This window comes from Chelonoidis abingdonii, chromosome 13, assembly GCF_003597395.2.
Source record: "Chelonoidis abingdonii isolate Lonesome George chromosome 13, CheloAbing_2.0, whole genome shotgun sequence".
NCBI classification, from domain to species: domain Eukaryota; kingdom Metazoa; phylum Chordata; order Testudines; family Testudinidae; genus Chelonoidis; species Chelonoidis abingdonii.
The window spans coordinates 16,141,940-16,160,705 of record NC_133781.1 but is presented as its reverse complement, the minus strand read 5'-3'; the positions used below and the strand labels follow the sequence as shown (position 1 = coordinate 16,160,705).

At 48.3% G+C, this 18,766-nt stretch overlaps 1 protein-coding gene across 3 annotated transcripts in view; it reads right to left on the bottom strand.

The window, feature by feature from the left end:
- The window catches only part of MXRA7 (matrix remodeling associated 7), a 56,392-nt gene that overhangs the window by 10,037 nt on the left and 27,589 nt on the right, over positions 1–18,766 (bottom strand). For 2 of the 3 annotated variants that reach the window (XM_032792818.2, XM_032792820.2), the window contains exon 3: positions 13,698–13,797. In XM_032792818.2, coding sequence (XP_032648709.1) covers positions 13,698–13,797 — 100 coding nt within the window. The remainder of the gene's footprint in view (positions 1–13,697; positions 13,798–18,766) is intronic. The other variant, XM_032792819.2, reaches the window with a different exon arrangement.

The window sequence follows — 18,766 nt, the reverse complement described above, 5'->3', positions numbered from 1 at the left end:
CAACTGGATTACCTGCCTGGCTGAATATTCCTCAGTACATGCCAAGCCAACTGGGGGAAGTAAGCCCTGTTGAACACGTGACTGCTTCGCTAACATTCTCATGCTATCGGCAGCAGGTTTGAGCATGCAAAACAAGAGGAATAAGACTGTTCTTTCTAAAATCTTCCTCTAAAAATAAATATCTATTGCTCTAGCGCTGCCTGTCCCTTTTGTATTAAACATGACATAGTCACATCGCAGGCCGGGTGGGGACGGGGGGAAGAGAGAGGCAGGACCAGCGCTAGGGTTTCTCGTGCTCTACGCACACGGCCATTTGCCGTCCCCCGCGCTGATCCCGTGGCTCCGATGGAGCTGCCACAGTCATTCCTACGGAGTGACTGCGGCAGCTCCACCGGAGCCACGGACCAGCAGACCCTCAGCAGGCATGCCCTGTGGCAGGTCAACTAGAGCCACCTGCCGCCCCCCCTCCCCCACCCCCAGAAAATACCACCCCCTGAATAATCCTGGCGCCCTAGGCAATTGCCTAGGCTGCCTAAATGATAGCGCTGGCCCTGGAGAGAGGCAATCCATAAACACGACTACTCTCCTTTTCATTGGAGGATCTCAAATTGCTTTATGAGCAGTAAAGCTCAGCAGCACCTGCCAAGGAGGTAGGGAAGATGCATTGGACTCATTTTATAGATGGACAGACTGAGGCACAGAGAAGTTAACTGATTTTCCCAAGGTCTCATATCAAGTCATTGCCAGGGCCAGGGCTAGAACACAGTATTTCTGTCACTGCTCTCTGGTTCAAACCATTAAGAATTCTCCGTTCTTGGAAAGGCTTAGCTTTGTTTCTAGCCTACTGTTCCTACTTTTTATAGGATGCCCGTCAGAGCAGGCAGGGATAACCTTCACGGGTAGGAAGAGGAGCCCAAACACGCCTCAGCCCTTCAGCTGCACACCCACTTCTTTCATAGATGTATTTCTGCTCCTAATTTCAGTTGAAGTGGGTCTCCACACCTCTAGCGTAGTAGTGTCTTCAGCATCAGGCTGAGGTACAGATCCTCCGTGCAAATTGCCTTCATCTCCCAACAGGTAAGTGAGCCTAGTTTATGGGCTAGATCCAGATTGGAGATGCACACTGAGCATCAGTCAAGCTTCTCTACTACCAGGCTGAGCACAAGCAAGCTCAGCGGCTGCCCAGTTTAGAATAAAAGGAAATACTTTGGAGGGGATAATCGCTCTGGAGGATTTCACTGTGCAGGGGTTCAGGTCATTATCCTGCCGTGGTTGGGAAGAGAAGGAGAATCAGATTCCGTACTTCAGGGAAAAAGCTGATTGTTGTAAGGGCCAAGAAGGATTTTCCTCTCCACTGCCAGAAAGGTACAGCATTGTCCATCTGGCTAAGTGTATCAATTTGTGAGAATCTGGGTGGGGAGGATCCCCGGGGGGGTGTTCCCCTTTATCCAAAGCCTCAGGTGTCTGGAATCCTGTCATTGGCAGTGGCTGATAAGATGGGAGATTGTTGTCATCTGGAGGGCAAACCCTATGGCCCAGGTCCCCATTTACACTAGCCCCCTTTACACCACTCTGCTCTGGCTTTAAAGTAGGAGTAAATCACATTTACATCTTCTTTAAGGTGCCAGCATGGGGTAAAGGGACTGTAACTTAAATGAGAACCTTGCCCTGCATTCCCGTGGACAGGTGGAAGCCAGACTCCCTGTTCTGGACTGGCCTGTGGCTGAACACATTGGGGGAGCCTCTCAGCAGACCTCTTCATCTAGGACCCTGGCCGCTGCAGCTGTTAGATGATTAAAGCACAAACCATCTCTTTAAAAAAGCAGTCAGGTTTAAATGTCTCATATTCCAGCCCCCTCCCTTACTGCTCTTCAGGGAAGGGGAGAGTCAGGCTGCCACATACTGTCTGGGCCTGACATCAAAGCTTGAGTCTCCTCAACAGAGTCGCTAATGGAGGTCCACATCCCTCATCCCACATTTTCATCTCAAGGCTACAAAGTCTCTCTATGCCAAATGCCATTAACCCGATTGCACATGAATTCACATGGTGCTAAAGGCTCAGTTTATGCTCCTCCTTTACAGGGAGGCCTGTCCCCACAGCTGGGGCAGGGATTGTCCAGACGCCCCCTGCCCACGGGCCAGATTGGTAACTCGCCCAGCTGGTTTAGCAGAGGCACTTCACCTAGCACGAGGGGAGGTTTGGATGCTGCAAGTCCAGGAAGACCATGCTCCACCTTGATCCCAGCAGAATCCTGTCAGGCAGGGACAGGCAGTCTCCATGGGTGGCACCTCCCAACCAAAGATGAGGGCAGCTGCAGGCCAGGCCATTAGAATTCTATGGAGTGCTCTGGTCTGCTCTTTGGTCCCCTCTGAATGAAGGGAATCAAGACTTCTGGTCATGGACCTCCCGCTTCACAGGTAGAGCAGAGGTGGGGTCTCCAGCACCGCCCCTTCCCACAGCTGATTGGCACAGCTAGGGCGCAGCAGGAAGGGTGTAGAAGTCACTCCAGTCTATGTGAGATAACAGGACTGTATACTATGCACCCGCTGGAGGAGTTCCAACAGTCCAGGCGTTAGGCTGAGTGGAGTGGAAATGGTGGCACCATAGCTTACCCAGAGAGGACACAGAATCAGGGGAGAAGCACCATCTAGTAACTGGCTAGTGGGACTGGAGCCAAAAGCTCCCAAGTCCCTTTCATTCCTTTTCCATTTCAAATGCCTCCCTCCTCCACCCTCCAACCCGAACGCATCAGGGTTTACATGAAACCTGAAGCTTCCTCTGGAGCTTTGGGAAGAGTCCTCTAGGCTTTCTGTGACTCTGTTTCCTCAGCCAAATGGGACTGACTACCAGCCTTCAGAGAGAGCAGGAGAGCCTAAGCAGTGCTGACTGAGCAAAGGAGAAGGCAGTTTCCACGCACTGGCTGCAGGGGATAGGTGTGTGCACTGTGAGGTCAGCCTGTTCCTCAGACACATGAAAACCACACCAGATGGGCTACTGAGCTACTAAGCACTTGAATTAACCCTGGCAAAACATCGAGGTGTGGACCTAGACTTTCAGCGGATATCGTATAGCTCCCAGCACAGTTTGCTCACTGAAGGAGATAGGAATGCCTTTGCAGGCTGAATATGGTAGCAGCTGATTCACTTAGGGCCCAACTTTCAGAAGCGTTGACTTTGCCCGGAGCGCCAGCTGCTCAGCCTCTGACGTCAGTGAAATTCAGAAAGCAGAAGCAGAAGCTTGGCTGGCTCCATGAAGGGCCAACCCCCTCCCAGTCCAAAGTGAAAACACGCTCAATTCTGATGAGATGTCAATGAGGAAGGGCCACTGGAACTGGGTAGATCAGAACATTGAGTAGAAGAGCTTCTCTCAGCATCCCAACCCACCGTTGGCCTCCCAGTTCCTCCTGTGAGGAATGTTTCCACCACCACTTTTCCTCCATATCATCCCTTGCAGGTACGGAGCCCCTTTTTAATTACCATCTTAAATTTGGTACAGAGTCCAGCTAGCAAAGGGTGCCCAGTAAATCTAACTGCCCCCCACAGCTGGGACCTTAACTGTTCTCCTTGATTCACCACAGCACTATGAGGTTTTGCTGAGGCTGAGGAAGGACACATCGAATCCGAGTTCTCTAGCTGCTTCTGCCAGTGAGTGAGGCATGGAGAGACTGCTTCAGCGCAGAGAAAACAGAGTCCGTTTATGCTTAGAAAGAGAGACGAAGAGGGAAGGTGAAGGGCTATGGAATGAGCTTTAATCAACGGGAGTCCAAATGCATCCTGCAGCATGGAGTTAACAAGTCAAAAGGTTAAATACACAAAGTGACCTCTGGAAGTATCCAGCCTGTCCATCATTTCACAGGGACACTAGGCAAGTGGTATTTTGAAAAGAGTCTACATGATTTAGGACCACAAGTCCCATTGACTTTCAGGAGGACTTGTGCTCCTAGAGCTTGTCTACACATAAAACGCTACCGCAGCACAGCTGCAGAGCTTCAGTATAGACACTACCTAGGCTGACAGCAGGAATTCTCCCGTCAGTGTAGTTAATCCACCTCCCTGAGAGGTGGTAGATAGCTTGATGGAAGAAATCTTCTGTTGACCTAGTGCCTTCTATACTGGGGCTCAGGTTGGTTTAACTACATTGCTCAAGGGTGTGGATTTTTCACACTCTTGCCTGACAGTTAAACTGACTGAATTTTCTAGTGTAGACCAGGCCTATATCCATTCAGCTCCTGAAAATACTGCCCAAAGGGCCAGACTCCAAAGTGATGAGTAAAGTGGAGCAAGAGGCAGACTTATGCTTATTTCTGGCCCCTTGGCATATAAATTACACCAGGTTTTGGCTTTACACCCACTTATTGGCTTGTAACTTGTGCATTGTCTTGGTATTCAACCCAAGTTCCTCTACAGGCACATGCTTCTCCTTGCTATGGGAGAATGCAGGCGTGTCAGAGGTTTTAGACTCCCAGTGAGTTAGCAGATGGAGAATGGCAAGCTGCCCATGGGAACACAGACTAAGCAAAGCAGAAGCTGATGAAGACATGTCATGAATAATGGACCGGGGATACACAGAGAAGCAGCTATGAGCCAGAGAAGAATTGGGGAGCTAAGCAGAGAAAGGAAGAGAATCCAGCAGCTCAAAGCAGGGCCCGTATTCTCAGCCCAACACAGTGAAAGAGAAGAGATTCTAAACCTATGGAAAAAGCTGCCAGGAGCTCTCAAAGCTCCCCTGTCGCCGCACACTGGACAAGGGCAATATTTTCTACATGTGACTCTGATGTTTGTTTTATGTGCAATACCCCATTTGTAGAGGGTGTTCTACCAAACAGGGGAGCTGCCCCAGAAAAGTTTAAATCTGGGTATTAAGCGTGGGGAGGGAAACATTACGTTGTTGGCTCTCTACTATGGAAGCATTGTTTGTGGCTCTGGACCATAGTTAAGGCTGCAGTGAGATTAGTGGCTACAATGGAAAACAATAAATGGGTCAGAGCATAACTCTTTTAGATTAAAAGACCTTTTTGGTAGGGACTTAGTGGGAAGAGGTAAATATTTGGCCAGAAAAGGGGAGGGGAGGGATGGCAGACACTACCAGCTGTGCCTGGGGGCGGGTTAGCCCCAATTGCAGTGTGGGCTCAACATAGACCCACTGGAGAAACATACGACTCCCATCAGGGATGTGGGTAGGGAGGGAAAAATGTTTCTTGGCGTTGAACTTTTTTTGTCTGACTGGCAATACGCATTGCCTATAATGCTCTCTGCTGCTAGACAGGGCCATCATTCTGACCTAAATAAAACAGTAGGTGCCAACCCCTTCTCCTCGCTGCTTGTTCCTCGCCCCAGGACACCTATCGTGCTGCAGAAGATGAAAAGCAAAAAAAGGAACAACAAAAACTTACCAGCCTCTCTCATCCAAAAGAAGCGCCATGCTGGACAGGAAAGCACAGCTGCCAAGGAAGGGGCCAGGGAGAAAGCAAGCAGCAAAGGTAAAGAGATGAAGGAGGATGGGAAAATGCCCACCCCATCCCCATGCTACACAAAGGAGAAAGCAAGCAGAAGGCATCAATGAGCAAGCAGAAGGGAACATGCGATGGAGATGCTAGGAGAGCCCAGGGGCTGAGAATGCTAATGGAGACCTGTCCAGATACAGCCCCACCCCTTTTGCACCCTTGGGGGGAAAACAGTAATGGAGGGGTTTGAGATATATGCAGCAAATAGACTAAGACTGTCAGACCATCAACCAGCCCCTTGCAGCCCTTGTCCATTCTGGAGGAGTTGCCACCACTGCTTTCCAGTCCAAATTTTAAAACACCACCTTCCCTCTGTGTGTCTGGCTGCACCCCCATTTCAATCCTAGGTTCATGTTGTGGTGTTATGTCATGGCAGAGTCTCTTCTCCTCATCCTTAACTAGCGGTGAGCACAGATTGGAAAACTTGTTCTCTCACCAGGTCCCTTTGATTTTCACTACTCTAAAACTTCAGATTCCAGACTGGACCCAATCGAGGCCCAAGGGAATGGAAATCTCATGAGATCAGCTCATAATATTCTGACTCCCCTAGGGCTGGACTCCAGTTTAGCCTTGAAACCTAGCCTAAGCCTAAGCCAGATCCAAGCATCACCCCCTCAGCTCATTTCTACTAAGAACTGGCCAGGAAAGTGGAGGGAAGGGGGGCGTTCAGAAGGAGGAAGGGAATTTCCCCCCAAAGAGTTCAGCTGATTGGTTGGATAATGAGCCCACTTCCTCCAAATGGGACAATCACTCCCCCCTTACCCCCTCACAGTCTTTCTGCAGCCTCCCCAGCCTTGAGCAAGGCAGGGATTTCTCAAAGCAATGGCAGATTCAGCTGCACAATGCAGGTGAAATAAGCAAGGCGGGATAGAGTCTAGTGGATCATTTAGTCCCCAATTCCAGTGGGTCTCGCTAAGTAGCAAACTCACATACTCGGAATCTTGCCTCCCAACTAGGTTGTCCTACTTGTGGGTTTGAAGTCGGGATCCAAAACAAAAGGGTTCACTTTGCCCTGTAGAGGGCGCTCCTGCTCCAAGCATATTATGGCTGAGCTGGAAAAATAACCCCTGAAGCTCAAAAAATGGGGAGGAATTGGCACGCTCAGGATCAGGGTTCCACTTCTCCTTCCTGACCAATCTCATCCTTGAGCAAATCTGGGGGCAAACTCCTTCCTGTTCCATTTCCAATGCCTTCTCCCCATCCCATTCCGACACTAATACAAGCTGGGCTTAGCTGACACCCTAAAGTTTCGGCCAAAAATGTCTGGAGCGTATGGACTGCCTCTTTCTAACTCTGCAGCCCATGCAAGAATTAGAAGCATTTATAATGCTTGAGTTGACACCCACCAGTGAAAGGTGATAATGCTGAAAATACAGCTGCCATCCTCTCTCTCTCCAACTCGCACTGATTACCCTGTTTCCCCCCTAGGATTAGAGACCCTACAGAGTACTTCTGGCTATGTTCACCTTCTCCTAAACCCCTGGAATGAGGAGTGGAAGAGGGAGAAGAGATCCTCCCACAAACACTCATGCTCTCTCATTTCTCTAGCCAAGGTCACCCAATAAATCTGGGAAGGGAGGCATGTTAAGACTCCTGGGGCCTGACTCCTGTGTTCCACTAACGTCCACACTAGTTTTGCCAAGCACTTTAAAAGGACCAGGCTCCGGGCCAAGGAAAGAGGTCACAAAAGGATTAAGTAACCAAATGGAATTATTCCTGGATTACTTCCTCTTTAAAAACACCTGTCTGCCAGCCCTGCAGAATCTTACAGAGTTGGGTGAAGTCCTGATCATCTTCCTGCTCAGCTGCAAAAAAATTATATTGACTTGGAGCAAAAAGTTTGGGAAGCAGCTGACAAAGGCTACTTTAAAAATAGTCAGTGTGTCAATCGGTCACTGCAGTTGCATTTAAGAGCATTGCCTGTACCCCCTTGTGGCCCAGCCACCAGGACAGCTGCACTAGTGCAAGCACCTCACGTAGCCAGGTTAAACCATTACAAGCATTGATTTGTACAGGTGCAGCATGAAACTGGGGTAAACCACACCAGTACAAACTGTGGATTAGCCCGTTTGCACCAGTGGTTTGCATAGGGGCAGCTACATGTATGGCTGGCAACTGATGGCCATAACTGGAGCAAATCCCGAGTGCAGAAGACAAGGCTTTTAAGAAACAGGATCTAGTAAACCACATTTAGCCAAAACATTCACCAGTATGGTCACCATCCTTCTCCCTTTCTGAGAAGTGCCTCTATTTTTAAGACTGAAATGATCAGAGACAGGAAATTGCAGCAGCTAGTACATTACATACTCCTCCCCCATCAGGGCATTTAGGGCAGATTAGGGATAAATCCTCAACTTGGATCAAGCAAAGTGGTGCAAAATTATCTGCAGTTTTGAGGCAATGCAGGGTGGCATGAAGCAGAATTGGTTTTCTATTAAATAACCATTTCTGCTGCATGCCCTTCCCCTTTCCTGCATGGGGCTGACAACTCCTCCAGGCACAGACAAGAGATGCTATCAGAAAAACAACCAAAACACCTTTCTATGTGATTTTAGCCTGCACAACCTAAGGGACAACTTGCGATGGCTCCATCATCCAGGCTGTGACCCTAGTTTTCAAACTTGGCGGACAAAGGTGGATTTAGGGGACTAATATCCAAGTTTCAAAGGCCGAGCACACAAGTGTGATGGACAGAGCCTAAGAGGTGCTGGGCACGCGTGGCTTTTCCTGCAGAGGTCACAGCTGCTCAGTACAGGCCATAGCTAGAGGGGACAGAGGTCTGTATATCCCATTTCTCTAGATCAGTTTGTGGTGCTGATGGAAAATGAGATGGGGGCATGGAGAAGAGTAGATTTATTAATTAATTTGTTATGAGGAGGAAGTGGGAGGGGAGGAGGGAGGTGGGACAGACATGGTTACTTCATTTAAAAAAAATAAAAAAAACCAAAAAAAAAAAAAGAAAAAACCCACTAGCAGAGGTTATCAGATGGTACCACTACTTCTAAGAAACATCATCTCCTTACCAAAAAGATTTGCAAGAATGTTTGTGGCCGAGGACCTAAGGTACTTGCTACAGGGATGTGAGGTCAGAGGTCAGTTCAATCCTGCAATATAAACGCAGCAAACCTGGGTCATATCAAAACAGCAGCATTGTCAGGAGGTGCCTGGCAGCAGGAATGAGGGATATAAAGGGGTATGGGGCAGGACAAAGGAGGAGACTGAGCTGCACTGCTATTCTCAGCTGATCTGCTTAGCATCTTACCTGCGGGCAACTCTGCCCCAATATAGCAGCTAGAGAAGAGGAAGCTGTGAAGCCTGAAATGAAAAGTTGCTGATGCCACAGCTGAGCTCCAGAGGACAAGAAACCAGAAACAAAACACAAGCTTCTGACAAACACACAGAAACATGGAACATTGACAAGAAAATAAAGGAGCTGTTAGGAGAAACACAACAGTCGGCCAATGTCCCTTCACATGGAACGCTGAGCAGAACTTTGAAAAGAACCTCCAAGTGGAAGACCCAACGCCGGGTGTTCTCGACAGGTTCTAGGTGTGACGATACCTCACAGGAAACCCCTTTAAAAAGGAACTAAATGGAAATAGATGCTGGAGCCTGTGTGTGCCCAGAAGGCTGGGGCCAGGTGTCAATGCACCTGATGAGGAAGCCATCCTGTAGAATCAACCTTTCTCCAGAATTAATAGATTCACGGGGTGAAATCCTGGCCTGTTGAAGTCAATGGTCAAACTCCTACTGACTTCAGTGGCCGAGGATTTCCGCCACAGATTCTAACGCCAGAAGCGGTCATTATGATCACCTTATCTGACTCCTTGCAGAACAGGAATTCCAGGCCATAACTTCAAACAACACCTGCATCCAGCCCATAACTTTTGGTTGAGCTAGAGCACACAGTACGATAGAGGTTGGTTTAAACACTTGTAGAGTAGGATAGTCTTTCGGTTCAATAGGTTTTCCAAGAGTAATTTCTATAGAACCCTATTGGTGTCATTCACTTCAGTTCTACAGAACTTGTCTGTAAGGGCTCTGTCTGAGTGGAAATGATGGCATGAAGCAACCAGACATGACCAACTGGCTAGAGGTTAGTGAGTAGAGAGTTTGGTGCAGGTAGAAATATAAAGAAAGGGGAAATGCAAATCAAGTTTTTACCGCTGTCACCAATACAGGGTCACTACAGCTACAGCAGAGCTAGCTGGAACCTGTTCTGCCCCATGGATCGGCAACAAAACTAGCAACAAAGTTTTGTTCCAGATTCTTTATGACTGATGATGGTGTAAGAGACAGAAGGAGCCCAGCATGACTCTCAGATCCCCAGGGACGTTTGAAGCTTCTCGGGCACAGGGGGAGTAGAAACTGCTGAGTTATAAATGGAGCAAGTCTGATCTGGAGCAAAACTAAAGACAGAACCCCACAGTGTCACCTATACAGAGAGTCACTCTTTTGACTACAGAACTTTTCCAATGTGTTGGTAAGAAGGATGTGGGTAAAATGCCATCGGGCTGCAAGGTAACCTGAAGGTTTCTAACTCCAGTGCAATGTAACAGTTAAAGGTTATCTTCACCCAGTGAGCTGGAAAGGGTACACACACAGCCAGGGGAGAGCAAGGCTCACTCATGGGAACCTAACTCCAGGGCACTCAATGGGAATCCTAGAGAGTGGTTTTTCTCTTGTTTGGGTGGGGGCTTGGTTCTGTTTGGCATTCTCTGCACATAGCCCAGCAATCAGGAGTTTATCCTGCACTTCTTCCCCTAAGATTACACCCCTCATGCCCAGAGAGACACATCACCAACTGAACTGGGCCCATCTCATCCCAAAGGTGCGTTTTACAAGGTAGACATGTCAGTTTTCTAGGAGACTAGGAACACAGCAGGTCATTCACTGCTCCTTTACCTCCTCAAAGCCAGAGAGGCCCCTCCCTCACTGCTTGGCATTGAAAGGATGATGTCTACGATCTCAAGATGAGAAGAGACAGTCTCAGAGGGTTCCTGAGGGGAAAATCCCATAAGATGGTTGGTTCCAGCTCAGCTTTGCCAGGATCAAGATGGCAGCAACTCATGATTCAATCAGCCTTCTGTTATATCTCCCAAGGACAGGAAAACTTGGCTTATGACACACATGTCCCAGGCTGGATCCTCTGGTAGACTAGCTGTGTCATAAGTTCTCAATTTGCTTTCAACAGGTCTTCGCCAGACCACGGCTCTCCCATGCCCCAGCACACAGGGCGGTGGGATAAAACAGAGGGCTTGCGTCTCCATTGCCCTGCATCTGTGTGGGCAATTACACCAGTACAGAGTAGGTGTAAAATGTTACCCATCCAATTTAGCAGCTTTTTATGCCTACTCTGCACTAGCATACGTGATCACCTGAGGTGCAGGGCAATGGAGAATCAGGCTCTAGGGCTTGCACCACAGAAGCAGAGGTGGATATTTGCTTCGCTATAGCATAGGGGAAGTAGACTTTATAGTGGAAGGACAATGATTTGAACCCCACTCGCCACATCATGAAGGCCAACCCATTAGCAATGGAAGAGAGCTGCCTAACCCACTACCCTGGCAGTCAGTAAGTTAGAAAACCAGCATTATCCCCAACCCTGGACACTGAATGGCAGGAATCACAAAGGCCCTCAAGCTAAATTTGCCTGACTGCTAAGTCTGTGATGCAGTGATAAGGGTATAAACTTCCTTCACTTCACTCAAGTCTTTAGTAACTATAGCTCTTCCATAGGCTTTTATATCAGACCTGCCACCATGGCATTGACCCAAAACACTGGGCCTGGAAAACTTTGCTCCACTGTGATTGTCCCAAAAAAATTCAGTCCATCAAACAGCTGATAGACAAGGCTGGCTCCAGGCACCAGCTTATCAAACAGGTGCTTGGGGCGACAACTTCGGAGAAGGGCGGCACTTTCAGGTATTCGGCAGAGGGTCCCTCACTCCCACTCAGAGTGAAGGACCTCCCGCTAAACTGATGCAGATCGCGATTTTTTTTTTTTTTTTTTTTGGCTGCTTGGGGTGGCAAAACCGCTGGAGCCGGCCCTGCTGATGGGGGTGGGTGAGTGTGCGTGCTTTTTCACAGTGGAGATAGACTGTTCATTCCTATTCAGATGACCAAGAGACAAGAGTCCCTTCGGAAGCCTTTGAGGATTCATCAACAAAGCAACTTTCAACACTGTTCTGAAAAGGCAATGGACAAACCCCAGAATATGTTGTGTTATGAAGGGAGAAAATCTGGGCTCTGTTGTTTTGAGGTAAGGCAAATTTTCCCTCCTGGCCTGAATGAAAGGGAACTGCAGAAGTTGGGTGGGTAGCAGGGGACAGTACCGGTAGTTACCACTCTAGACACTGTCTGGAGGTAATTATTAAGAACATACCGCAGTTAATAGAATGCAGTCTCAGCAGAGAAGCCCCACAGAGCTGGTGACTGTTCAGCAACATACACACTAGTTCACTAGTAGTTAGTGGAACCTAGGAGGGACTGGCGCGGGGGGGACGGGAGAGAATGCCCCCATGCCCAAGGTTTTCGCACTTGCTCAAAATTTCTTAGGCTGCAGAGGCAGACGGGTCATGGCCTGACCGTGCAGTGGTTTTTAAGCAGTGGTTTGGTACTAAATCATACAGCTGTGCTGGAGCAGTATGGAGCATTGCTTCGGCTGCATGGTCACAGTGCCACTGAAACTGACCCATGAGAGGCTTCGTGACCTGGTGCATGGGGTTGCAACGCCACTCAAATTTGTCCAAGCTCCCCCCCACACTGCACAGAAACATGGGGGCTGGGCCAAACGGGGTTGCAACTTGGCTCACGGGAAGTCTCTTCCTGTTTTGCGGAGTGCAGCAGAGTCACTGAGAACTTGACGTCTGCCACCACCAGCTCATGCACTGAGTGGGTAAGAAAGAGAGGAGACTCCTCAGCTGAGGGAAACCCGGGTTCTCTGTAGGGGAAGGAGGAACAGGAACGGGGGGATGGGATGAGCAGGGACTGGAACAGGGTCCCTGCTGGGGGATGGAGGGGAAGGAAGGAAATGGAATTTGCCCCCCCGAAATATCTGAATTGGTGCCACTGCTCGTAGTCACTGAGCTGAGAGCAGCGGTTCATTCAAAATGAGGCTTTATAAAAAGGCTGAGGTTTGGTTGTGGGGGCTTAGTGTGCGCTTTATCAGATTGCAAGATGGACACTCATAATCTGCCAAGTTCATTTTATGAAAATGTGGCAAGCCCTGGGGCGTAAAGAGCCCTGAAAAGGACCCCAAGTGGAATTCTAGAGGAGCAGCAAACTTCAGGCCTTCCCAGCAAGCAACTGTGAACTTGATCCACAGAAATCAGCGGTGGGAAAAAGCCACTAGGACATCTGGGGCCTGTGTTTCATAGCTGCCGAGTATCTGTGCTTCCCAATGACCTCATTCAATTTTGTAAGTGTTCAGCACTTCATAATGTCAGGTTCTCTGTTCTCCCTTGTCCTCTCCGGGTTGTACCATAGGGTTGTCTCATGTAATTTTACAATGACTTGAATGGTTATTACTATCCCTTTACATTCAGGCTGCAGGGCACAATCTTATTGTATTTATGGAAAATTCTACTACAGCCCTACATTAACTTCCGGGTCCCAGCATCTCTGGTTTTAGTCAATCTCTGAACACCCTCATTTCTCAGACCTTCCATGAAAACACAGTAGATAAGTGATGGAGCAAGGTAGATGTGGGCCAAAGCCTCAATGGGACTAAATCAACATGGCTCTGATAAAGTCAGTGGAGCTATGCTGATTTACCCCAGACGAGGATCCGGCCCTTGATTTCAGGGGAGCTGTGCCGATTTACACGAGATGAGGATCTGCCTCTGAGGCCCAGATCTTCAAAAGGTATTTAGGCACCTAACTCCCATTCATTTCCGTGGGAGTTAGGCACCTAATACCTTTGAGGATCTGACCCAAAGTATCTACAGAAAGAGCTTGAACAGATACAAGGGAACCCAGTGTCATGGTCTCCCCACCTTCCAAGTCCAGGTTGCTTCTAACAGCTTTCTAGCCTCTCTGAAAGGGACAGAGCCTGACCAAATGCACTGGCCACACATTTACACCACAGCTCCCGCTGTGACTCATGGAGGGGAGCGGTTAAAATCGACACTGTGCTGCAAGAGGATGGCCGCAAGGGGCCTTGTGCCCAAAGTAAAAGGAAGCTCAACGTACCTTTGTTCCTCCTCGAGTTCTTCTTTGGTCATCATTGTCTTATACTGGTTCCCCCTCAGCTTCCCAGGGCTGTATTTAAAGGAGATCTTCTCACCTGCTGCTGGAGAGAGAGAGCAGTCATGTGAGAAAGGAGACCTCAGTGAGTTCTGGCAGGCGGCCAATGGGATGGATGGATCCCTTGTGCTCCTCCCTCAGCACCCTAGAGGGGGAGATGTGCCACCCTGGAAACACATTTGACAGCTAAACATCAATTGGAGACAAGAGCATCTTCAACAAAGTTACATGATTCCAGCGGAAGACCAACGGTACCTGTAACAAGACCCCGGCCTGGTCATTCAGGGAAAGGGTTAGAGTCCTACCTACAGGCGACTAACATCACAACCATCTAATGCTGGGTTTTTTTCCTTCAAAGGATCAATAATGCTCACATTTATTAACAATCCTGTAAACTGGCAATGCAAATTAAGTCAATATATTTGAGCACAGAAATAAAGAACACTAACTGAACAGAGGCTTCATTTTTCAGTTATAATATTCCAAAGAGTCTATTCAAGTTATCTGTCAAGACTGCAATCGGGTTTTGTTTTGTTTTTGGGGGTGCAGGGGAGAGAGGGGAGAACAAGAAGATTCCACACTCCAAAATGGGTCAGTGGTGGTTTTTGTAGCAATGCGTATTTCAGGTCTTGGGGAAGGAGAGACACACGTCATTAGAGTGTCCATTAGAGCAGCTCTTTACAAGCCCAGCTTGGTCCTTCTCCAGTGTTGGTGTCACTGAGTCTGCCCACCTCACCTGGAGGTGGCAACAATCTGTGGTCCATCGTTAGTGACCTTTGAAATGAGAGACAACTAAATTCTAGCGCATAGGGACCTTGTTGGGCTATTTCTCTCCCCTGGAGTCAGAGCTCTGGAGACTCACTGGGCTCAGCAGGAGGATGGTAACCTCTACTTTGATTAGCCTGCAGAATTCATCTCTATTTCTGTCTGGACATTCCTTTCCCCTCTTCCCCAGGCGCTAGGACCCCTGTGCTCCTACTTTGGGTTTGTGACTAATCGCTCAGGAGACCATGCTGTAAACACACCGGGCATGTGCCACACAATCTATTCAAACTCACGATGGCCCAGTCACCCTGGCAGTGCCCTGGGCTTTGAAATCACAACATTCCAGCAGCCAAGAGCATTGCAAGAAAGCTCGAGAAATGGCTTTAGGAAAGGGAGACACCATGCGGCAAACTCCTGGGCTGCAAACAGAGACGGTCCAAAGTATTCTCGACCGGATCAACAGCTGTGAGTACAGTGGTGCTGAAGTCCCTCCGTGGCCAGTGGCTAGATACAATGGGAAAAGGATCCTCTTTATTAACCTGTTTGGGTAGCAGCCCTTTGCTAGAGCGCAGTGTTTTGAACCCTGGCGGCCCACAGACTGTCTAAAATTTCCAAAGGGGTCCACACCTGCATTTGAAATTTTTTAGGGGCCTGCAAATGAAAAAAGGTTGAAAACCACTGCTCTATGGCAGGCGCTCTCTCTCTGCCCAAGCCCCTGGATCATATCTCTGTGCTAATTAAAACTCTGTAGCTCACAGATGTGGAGCCAGAGCTTTAGCTTCTCCAAGCAGATTTTGCTTGAGCTCTTTGTTTATTTTTAAACCACTCCTCGGGGTTATCATCCTGCATGAAGTCAGCCCAAAATGCATCCCAGGCGGGCCGGGGCTTGGGCATATTTGTTGGCTTTATAAAAAAATAAATAAAACATCTAGCGGTTGTGCTGAGATAAAGGCGACACTCCAGGGACCATAGTGCCATATTGCCTCCTGCCAGATACTCTAGCATGGCTCCTTCCGGCACAGGAGAAGGATACAGACCAGAGGTATTGTAAATATCCCTGGAACCTGCCCGCACTAGGGCGAGAAAGACAGAACTTTTGAACCTTGGAAGGATCCAGGCTTTGTTTGCTAATCCTCACGTCCGTGCTTCATCAAGCTATTTTCTCCTACTTCCCAAGCTCAAGGGCTGAAAAAACAGAGATAAAAAACTGCCACCACATTGCTTTTCTGTCCACAGCTGAGCTTCAAGCACTTTCCAGGCCTCGGCATATCCATGGGGTAGACAAGAACAAGCCTCAATTTACTGGTGGGGAAACTGATGTGAAATGACTTTCCGAAGGTCACTTACAGTGTTGTGTAGCCATGTGGGTCCCAGGATATTAGGAAGACATGGTGGTGAGGTGGTATCTTTTACTGGACCAACATCTGTTGGTGAAGAGACAGGCTTTCGTGCTTACCCAGAACTCTTCTGCAGATCTGTGTAACTCAAAACTTGTCTCTTTCACCAACCGAAGTTGGTCCAGTAAAAGATATCGCCTCACCCACCTGGTCTCACCCACGGCCACAGCCAGGAATAGAACTCAGGTGTCCTGTTTATTACATGACAGTCATTGCTAGGGCAAAAAATATCCCACAGAGGCTGCATCCAGGTTTTGGTGAGAACCAATATTTACTGGTACAAACCTGTTAAAACGGCAGACTTAACAGGAAACAGAGGTTCCCAGACAGAGCTTCTCCTCACCCTCCACCTCCACAAATATTTCACATTTCACTCCCCAGCCGCTGCACCTCAGCGTGTCAACAAGCCTCACACTGATCCTGGTCAGTTTTCCACTGGGGAAGGTCCCCAATCAAGGGCTAATCACTTAGCTGTAGCGCTGGAGTGAAAACAAAGGCCGTTGTCTGGCCTCTTGTAAAAAGCGACACCCATTGCCCAAAAGCTCAGCAAACCTAAGCCTGCCACAGGGCCTTCATTCCACATCCCAGAAAACGCAGCTCCATAAAGTCTCATTTCCCTCAGCACTGGCAGGCAAACAAGCCTGACCAACTGGAAGCAAACAGAGACTAGGCTCAGTTAACCAGGCACTAAAAAAGAGCCTTGAAAGTGCTGTTGAAATGTGCCTTTAACTGGTTGTTGCTCGGGGAGATATTAGGCCTGAGTCTCCTATTACTTGCACTGGCGTAAATCAGGAGTCATTTCTCTGAAGGCAGTGGAGTTTCACTAAGGTACGTGAAAGGAGAAGCAGGCTTCATCTGCGCCCTTCACATCAGAAATCTTTATTCTTAACATTTTTTGCTTGATAGAAAACCAAGCCGGTTTTCCCTCCCCGAACAGGGGCTGTTCAGATCAGAATGAAGAAGGGACTCTAGAAATTGAGAGGAAGGGGAATAGCCATCTGCCTGCCAACGTGTGTGTGTCAGTTTTGAAGGAAAGAGCTGGAAGTTTTCAGTGCTCAAGGGCTCTCTCTCTCTTCAGATTGGAGACAAACTTCAGGAAACACATTGAAAATTCTAGGCATGATTTTTCCCATGAACTGCAAAATATTTAAGAGTATAAAGTGACCTACTTAAATAGAACAGCAGTGAGGTGAGTTTTTAAAAAAGACATTTGTCTTGTGTATTTCTACTGCCAACGTCTGCACCAGTTGCCAAGATGCTGGGTTTGCAGGGTATTTTCTTACTGGTTGTCATTTTGTAAAAAGAAAAAAAGAGTCCTAATTCAAATCTACCTCTCCACACCCAGCACTTCTTTCTCTACCAGACACCTTGGCTCTAAATCCAGGAACCTGCCAGCTCCCCAGAGGTTTCTGTACAATTTGACTTCTTGAAAGAATATCCTTGTGTTTCGGCTATCCAACTAGTGTTTAGGTGGACCTGAATGCTATTCCTGGCTCTGCCACTGACTTCCTGCATGTTCTTGGGTAAATCACTTAATCACACAGTGCCTCAATTTCCCATGTGTAAAATGGGGACACCACCACTTTTCCACCTCACAGAAGATGTGAGGATGCATTCATTAATCAGTGTGAGTTGCTCAGGCACTAGTGCAATGGAGGCCAAATACGTGCTTAGATGGAAAATGCATTAAAGAAATAAAAAAGGCAGCTGACTAGCAATCCGAGACCCTGGTGGTTATATTAGACGCATACACATGGCTTAGTATCCTCACTGGCCAGACTGAGTCATCATCTTATCCAGCCTATTAAAATGCCTGAATTATTTAGAACATTCCTTTAAAAGGGAATGAATTGCAGCCTGAATGTCTACAGTACCATTTATCCAAGGACAGGATAGTTAGTTAAGCCTCACAACTCCAGTTGACCCCGCCATCCCAGTAGTGGATAAGGGATCACTTAACCTACCCCTGAAATGCAGCCACTTCAGGGGTGGAACACAGGAACACTTTAACAGCACCCAGGAATACAGTTTAGGACAAGAACTGAAGATCATAGCATCTATTTCAAACCGCTGGAGCAATTCAGGCAGGCAGAATGGGGCTACCCATCTCACTTCCTTTTTCCCTTTTACTACTGAACAAGGAGGGGAGGAGGGAAAAAAAGGGAAGAGAGAAAATGGTTCAGGTTCTGTTTTTTCTTTTCTTCTAATAAAATAATGATGATGACAACAATGTCACTGACACTGAAGAAACCAAGCCTGAGCCCGCCGGGTGAATGCCCGAGCAAACAGCAGTTTGGGAAGAGAAATGCAGAGGCTGGAGATGGGCAGCTTAGTGAGATTCCGATCAGTTTCCGTGGCTGAGCTTTGCAACTGAGCCAGAGGAATTTAGCATGGAAAATCATGGCCTGAGCGCTTTTTAAATGTTGGCCCAAGGCTCCTGAAGGCAGAAAGGAGGAGAACTGAGCAAGAGAATTTTTACAGCTTGGAAAAGGCTGGAGCCTTATTCTTTACCATAATGCTGGCCGGGGGCACAGCATCGCAAAGGTCCTCATTTAGCAAAACAAGCCGGTGTGGCAGCCTATTGCTAACACAGCAGGTACTGCCAGGCAGGCGGCCGGGAGAAGACACCGTGCATGGAACCTGGAGCTGCAGGGACTGGGGCAGTGCAGTCCGCCCAGAGCAGGAGGAGGGGGTGTTTTTTCCAGATGTGAGAAGACAGGGAAAAGCCTTGAGCCCCTCAACACTGACCCCACTAGACAGTTAAAGTGGGGTGCCAATGGCCAATAGAGGGACTCCAAATTCAGCCCCACTCCTAGTGTGGGTTTGCCATAGGTCTGACTTCTTGGTAGCACA